This window comes from Nicotiana sylvestris, chromosome 7 (genome assembly GCF_000393655.2).
Source record: "Nicotiana sylvestris chromosome 7, ASM39365v2, whole genome shotgun sequence".
NCBI classification, from domain to species: Eukaryota; Viridiplantae; Streptophyta; class Magnoliopsida; order Solanales; family Solanaceae; genus Nicotiana; species Nicotiana sylvestris.
Genome location: NC_091063.1, coordinates 170,982,884 through 170,990,183, shown reverse-complemented (window position 1 = coordinate 170,990,183; position 7,300 = coordinate 170,982,884). Strand labels below are relative to the sequence as shown.

At 39.9% G+C, this 7,300-nt stretch overlaps 1 protein-coding gene across 1 annotated transcript; it reads left to right on the top strand.

Moving 5' to 3' along the window:
- The first annotated feature begins 1,490 nt into the window (after nt 1-1,490).
- LOC138874134 (uncharacterized) lies at nt 1,491-2,360 on the top strand. Its single transcript, XM_070152639.1, has one exon. The coding sequence runs from the start codon at nt 1,491-1,493 to the stop codon at nt 2,358-2,360; it is 870 nt and encodes a 289-aa protein (XP_070008740.1).
- The last annotated feature ends 4,940 nt before the right edge of the window (nt 2,361-7,300 follow it).

The window sequence follows — 7,300 nt, the reverse complement described above, 5'->3', positions numbered from 1 at the left end:
CTAACCACTTTTGGCCATATCGGTCGTTTTTTGCAAAATGGGTCATTTCTGCAAATTAATTTTGGGCCATGATTATTGGGAGTTTGAATCCATATAAGCCTTAGGAAGGTATGTCCATGTCTTTGAGGTCATCTTTGTGAGCTACGTAGGTCATTTTGTAAAAAATAGCCTTAATCATGTCTTGCATGTGTCCAATAGAAGGTGTAGTGGCGTCACATGTGTCTTGAGTCACTAACTCTATTTGATATTATTTTTTCCATTTAGGTATGGATCAATTTGCTAGATTTTGAACATGACAAATACCTTAGGACCATTCTAGTCAAGACCATTGCATGCACGAGCTGCTTGAGGAAACTTTTTATTTTTTAGTCTATTTTATGTTGTCTTTTAATTATTAGTCTTGTACAGTAGTATCGATTCTATCAGTCTATTAAGATTTTCGAGTCTTTTGTTATAGTACTTCCTATTTTGTATTTGAAACAAAAATTATAAATGAAAAATCCAAAAAGATTTTTTTTTCCAGAACTATGCTTGATCTGATTCATGAGGGAGCAGCCTACATAGGGTTCGATCGAATCATTATTAAAAAGAAAGAAAAAAGAAAAAAGATAATGAAGTTGTGGGACGTGAGAAATGAGAGGAAAGATAAGAGCGATAATCAGAAAAAAAAGAGTGGGAAAGAAATGAAAACCAAGCGGTGTTAGAAAGGAAAATGAAGAAGGAGATGGGGCAAGAAGAGTGAAATTGGGATGATGCCATATGACCTCCGTACCCTCGAAGCCATTCTAAAACCGCTAACTGTGACTAGGGGCGTTACACGCAATGTTGGCTTTGTTTTGCTCCTCTTTGTTACTTTCATTATAACAGAGGGTGGTTAGTTTGTGGCACTTTGGTGATTTGTCCATACAACACAAGGTCAAAAAGAAGTCATGGCTAGCAAAGACTTGGATACAGGAGTTGTCGACCCTTCAAGGGAGTTTGTGGAGTCAGAGTCCGAATTGAAAGAAGAGGTCCAAAGGTTGAAACAGTAGATGGCAGAAATGTATCAGTCTTGGATCAGGGGGTATCCTCCACCTTCATTCCCCACTAACTATACTGAAAACCCTGCAACTATCCCACCACTATCACAAGCCCAGGTTCCTAATACTGTTGATCTTTCCCCTCAACACGCCCCGGGCTTCACCCCTTACAACTCCTACCCCGGCACTTCATCCCAAATTTTGCATGCTCCACCAGCCAAAACAACCCCATACCCTTCTCCTATTTATGTATCCCTTCCACAAACTACCCTCCACAGATCCTCTAGTGAGCCCGCATCCCAAGCTCCAGATACCTAATACTATGCCCCGGAACCCACCTTCAAAGTTCCAGATCCTTACTCCTACACTCCCCACTTTGAGCCTCATGTGGAAGCTGAGAAACCACCCAAGAACGCGGAGCAAGAGGATATATTTAGGAAAGTAAAGAGCCTGGAGCAATCATTGAGAAATATGCAAGGGTTAGGAAGCCAGGTGAGTGTGTCTTATAAGGATTTGTGTTTGTTCCCTGATGTCCAACTGCCTGCCGGGTTCAAGACGCCAAAGTTTGACTTGTATGACGGACATGGGGATCTTGTAGCTCATCTGAGAGGTTATTGCAGTAAAATGAGAGGCTCCGAGGGAAAAGCCGAAGTACTGATGGCGTACTTTAGCCAGAGTCTGAGTGGGGCAGCTCTAGAATGGTATACCCGGCAGCACACTAGCAAGTGGTACACATGGGATGATTTGGCTCAAGCCTTTGCTCGGCATTTTCAGTACAACATAGACATTGTCCCGGATCGCCTGTCGCTGACTAAGGTAGAAAAGAATCCCAGTGAAAGCTTTAGAGAATATGGGTTCCGATGGAGGGAGCAAGCTGCACGGGTCAATCCTCCGATGGAAGAAGATGAGATGGTTGAATACTTTCTTCAAGCCCTGGAGCCTACTTACTTTGGCAATTTGATCTCAGCCATTGGTAAGCCTTTCAACGACGTGGTAAAGATGGGAGAAATGGTGGAAGAGGGATTGAAGTCAAGCAAGATCATGAGCTATTTTGCCTTAAAAATCACAACACAAGCAATTCAGAATGACACAGGAAGCTTGCTATGTCAGAAGGAAAATGATGATGTTGCCATGGTTGTCTCAGGATCACGACATGGCCCAACGGGTCCTCCTTATCAATATACTCAGCCTCGACCCCGACTCCAACCCCAAAACTATCTCCGAGCTCCACATAATCCACCTCAGTACTATTCCCCTAACAACGTCTGGTCCTCTGCCCAACCACTGGGTCACTCCTTATGGCGAGCACCAACACTGCATAATACTCTTTCGCCTTCATAACATTTTCGAGCACCCAACAGCCCTAGGAAACACGGGCATAGAGGGTAACAAAGGCAAAGAAATAGTTTCACGCCAATCGGAGAATCCTACACAAGCTTGTTTGAAAAGTTAAAATAGCCTGGCCTGATTGAGCCGCTCCTCAGCTATACTCCGGACCCATATGCAAAAGGTTTTGATCCTACTGTACGGTGCATGTACCACTCTAGTGTCCAAGGGTATAGCATTGAAGATTGCCATGTTTTGAAAAGGGAGATAGAAAGAATGATTCAAGAAGGAATTATTGTGGTCCAGGACAGTGACACCCAGAACATTGCACGTAATCTTTTACCTGCACATGATGATGCACACTTTGTGGGAAAGATGCATGGTGACAGGGAGTATGAGAATCCTCTTGGGAACTTGCTGACTGAATTTAATGATATTGAAATTGGTGAAGGTCCCAGTAATTTTGATGTGCAACCCAGTGGATAAGATGTTGAGCTTGGCAATAGGAAAGACATTCCTTTCTTGGCTAGCCAGGGAGGAGTTTTGGTGGTTTATTTTGTTCTCATTTCTGTTTATTCGGGTTATTTTAGGGTTGTAATCCGGATATTGTCTTGTGGTTCAAACTCTTCTTCTTCTCATTTTGTCTAGTTCGTTTAGTTGTAGTAACTCGTCTAGTGTTATTTAGGATTGTTCCAGGGTTGTAACCCATGTCTATTTTGCTTGTCATGTTCAAACCTTTTTTCATCATTTGTCTAATGCAATCTCTTATTTTCTGTTAATTCTAGTCAGTTTTTGTTTAGGTCAGTTTTCCTTTTATAGTTCTTTATATGCCGACTCTAGTGACATGACATGCACGCATAATTCTCAGCCTGATCTTGAAAGTTAGTCTAATCATGAAGCAATGGCGCAGTTTTGAATATGCTAAAAGGATGTGTTTGAGGAAGCAATTAAAGATTCATGCATTCTGAGATGACCTGAACTTTGAATTGGGTGAAACTGAGGCAGTAAGTCTGGGAAATCAAGAGGTTGAGAAGAGCATACAACAATAAAATGTCTCTCAAGCAGTTTGAGGTAAATCTGCCAGTGCTGAAATGCATTCTTCCACATCAAGATAAGGTTGAGTCAAGTCTGTTTCGAACTGGCAAGAATCATTTATTAGGACAAAGGTATTACACATCGGCACTTTGTATTTGTGTTGATGCCAATAGATATTGTGTATGATTTCTTTGCTTATCTTCAATTGCATGTTTGTACTTGGAATTTTTAAAGTTTGGTATGACAAAGGGCATTTTATTCTGCTATCCAAACACCTTTATCTTTTGCTACCCCTTTTGAGACTTAATTTGTTTTGTTTCATACCCCTCTTTTGGAATCAAAGTTAAAGTTAGGAACTAGAAAATAAAAAGAAAAGAGAAAAGGAAGAAAAAGAAAAGAATAAGAAGAAAGAAAAAAAACAACAAAACAACTTTGTGTTTGAACTACGTTCGACCTGATTCTTGACACCTCAAGATACGTAGGAAGTCTTACGGTTCGATCGCACCAATTAAAATATTTCATAAGCCCACAAAGTCAAGAGTGGGGCAGTCTTTCTTAGAAATTTTCATCAAAGCAAAAATCCCATAAAAATCCCCAAACTCCAGAAACTGGGGCAGAAGTTTTAATTTTGCCAAAAGATCTGATTCCAAAAGTTGTAATTTTGAACCCTTTCATCTTAAATTATTTTGAGCCTTCATGCCACCCTTTCTTTCCAACCTTGTCCAAAAGTCTACATTACGGTCCAAAGAAAGACCTTCCGACCAATCTTTGATGATGTTAAATCAAGTGTGTGGTAAAAGTATGATCTTCTTACATCATGGGTAATACCTTGTTCTCATCGCAATGAAAGAAAATGATAAATGAGAGAGTCTTATCGGTGAAAACCCTCATGGGCACCTTAAGGCTACGGTGAGTTGAGAAAAAGAGCAAAATAAGAAAGACTTGATGGTGAAAACTCTTCAGGGTACTACAAGTCGACTGAGGATTGTGGATCAAATAGGACAATTGGAGTGTCGAACCCCAGTTTCACAACTTAGAGGCACAACAAGAGTTGAACATTAGACTTGCTTGACAGATCAGGCCGCTTATTCCAGAATGCATGTCATGGTCAGTGGAGATGACCTTTAAATTAGATTAGTTTCTTCTTTGTTCTTTTTCCTGGGTAAAAATATTTTCTTGTTAGATACCATCTCTTCTCGTTTTTCACTTATTTTGTTCCTCTTGTTTTGTTTGAGTCCCTTTTGAGTCTGTTTTTGTCAAAACAAGTGAGAAATGACTTCACAATCTGCTACCAGCTTTTTAATCACAAAGCTGAGTCTAGCAAGCACATCAAAGTGGCATAAGTTAGGAAAGAATAGTATGCGCACTGAGTTGGTAACAATCAACATGCTTTGGGATTCATGTGAAATGCAAAAGTTCGGTAAATGTCAATTCATGAGCAAAATGCAATTGATAGAGGATATTAGGATCGAATGGAGTGGAGGTGTTTTCTGTGATAAGGGTTGAAAGAAAATGGGTAGTCGATAACAGGCAAGGTCTTCCAAGTTGAAATCAAAGTTATCTTGGCAAGTCCAGAAGCAGCCGCCTTCAAGGTCAATGCCACAAACTAACCACCGTGTTTTAAACTCACAAGTTTTCTTTGTCTGAAACAGGGATGAAGGCTATGTTCATAACAAAGCTTGAATTTTTCAGGTGTAAGGCCCCAATTCTACTTGAGCAAAGGCTATTGAGAGGATCACACATCACGCCTAGGAGATGCACTTCCTAAACTGGGTATTTCAAGTTATATTTTATTTTAGGAGACACACTTCCTAATGTTGGTCATTTAAATTCATCCCTAGGAGACGCACGTCCTAGTTGGAGTCATTGGAGTTTTACCCATTAGGAGATGCACTTCCTAGCTTTGGTAATTTAAATTCATTCCTAGGAGACACACTTCCTAGCTTGAGTCATTGAAATTTCACCCCTAGGAGACACACTTCCTAGTCTAGGTCATTCAGGTTATATTTTCATTTTAGGAGATGCATTTCCTAAATTGAGTTTTTACACCTAGGAGACGCACTTCCTACCTTTGGTCATTTAAGTTTATTCCTAGGAGAGGCACTTCCTAGTTTGAGTCATTGAAGTTTCACCCCTAGGAGACGTACTTCCTAGTCTGGGTCTTTTGGGTTATATTTTGTTTTAGGAGACGCACTTCCTAAATTCGATTTTACCCCTAGGAGACGCACTTCCTAGCTTTGGTCATTTAAGTTCATTCCTAGGAGATGCACTTCCTAGTTTGAGTCATTGAAGTTTCACCCCTAGGAGACGCACTTCCTAGTCTGAGTTTTTCGGGTTATATTTTGTTTTAGGAGACACACTTCCTAAATTGGATTTTAGCCCTAGGAGACGCACTTCCTAGATTTTGTTATTTAAGTTCATTCCTAGGAGACGCACTTCCTAGTTTGAGTCATTGAAGTTTCACCCCTAGGAGACACACTTCCTAGTCTGGGTTTTTTCAGGTTGTATTCTTGTTTTAGGAGACGCACTTCCTAAATTAAGATTTTACCCTAGGAGACGCACTTCCTAGCTTTGGTCCTTTAAATTCATTCCTAGGAGACGCATTTACTAGTTTTAGTCATTGAAGTTTCACCCTTAGGAGATGCACTTCCTAGTCTGGGTCTTCGGGTTATATTTTTATTTTTGGAGACGCACTTCCTAAATTGAGATTCTACCCATATGAGACGCACTTCCTAGTTTTTGGTACATTCAAGTTTCAACCCTAGGAGATGCACTTCCTAGTTTGAGTCAATCAAGTTTTATCCTAGGAGACACATTTCCTAGTTTGGTTCATTCAAGTTTCTTCCCTAGGAGACACACTTCCTAGTTTGAGTCATTCGAGTTTTATCCCTATGAGATGCACATCCTAATCGAGTCTTTAGTTTACTCTAATCTTTGCATCAGTAGCATAAGCGGTTTACAGTTTTGCTAACAACTCACAAATCTCCCGAGTGAAAACTGGGACAGAAAATTTTGTTTGTTTTGTTGTTTTGATTGTAGGCACCCACCTGAAGAACGAGGGAGTTCCTTTCAAAGTCACTTCAAATTTCAAGTCAGTAGCAGGCGTCCACCTGACGAATGAGGGAAGTCATTTAAAAATTCAATTCAAGTTAGAAGTAGCAGAAGCTCGCAGTAAGAATGCTAGTCAACAGTCCGAGATGACCAACAAAAGTAGTCTCAATCATTAAAAAAAAGAAAAATATGAAAAAAAATAAAAGGGAAGTGAATCCAAAATGCAGAAGTTGAGACAAGAGGTGGATTGCTCAATACATAACTAAAGTCACAAGCATGGTGTGTCCGGTTTTGATCTGAAAAGTTGAAGAAGAATGAACTAGCACCTGCAACTAGCAAGCGTCAAGGTTCAATCCTAAAGTCTGCATGAAGAACCATTTAATACTCAAGATCAAACTTCAGAAGACTTATAGATAGGAATCTTGTAACTCATAGTTGACAGACTTAGTTAGTCTTTTTCATTTTTTGATTTTGATGTAATAACAAGACCGCGGATTGGAACCTCGACGGAACGGTAGCTCGACCGGCTATCCACCTCAGTATACTTCATCACCTCATTCACTTCTGAACTACACGTGGCCTGATTCCTTTATAGACAAGGATATGTAGGCAGCTCAGATACCAGAGCTCAGTCACATTCTCTTCCTTTCTCTTAGTTTTTGGTCTCTCTAAATAAAAGTCGGGTCAAAAAATCTGTCTTGTTGTTCTTTGTCTGAAAACTCTTCGTATTTTCAGTCAAAGAAGGGCATCTGTAGACATGTAATTTTTTACCCTCCCCGAGTTTTTACTCATTTTAGCTTTTAGATATTTAGTTTAGGCGTAATTATTTTAACTATTTTTGACTCTTTTACTTTTATTTTTATCACAAA

Coding starts and splice junctions, on each gene's coding strand:
- LOC138874134 (XM_070152639.1), top strand. CDS start 1,491: ATGCAAGGGTTAGGAAGCCAGGTGAGTGTGTCTTATAAGGATTTGTGT.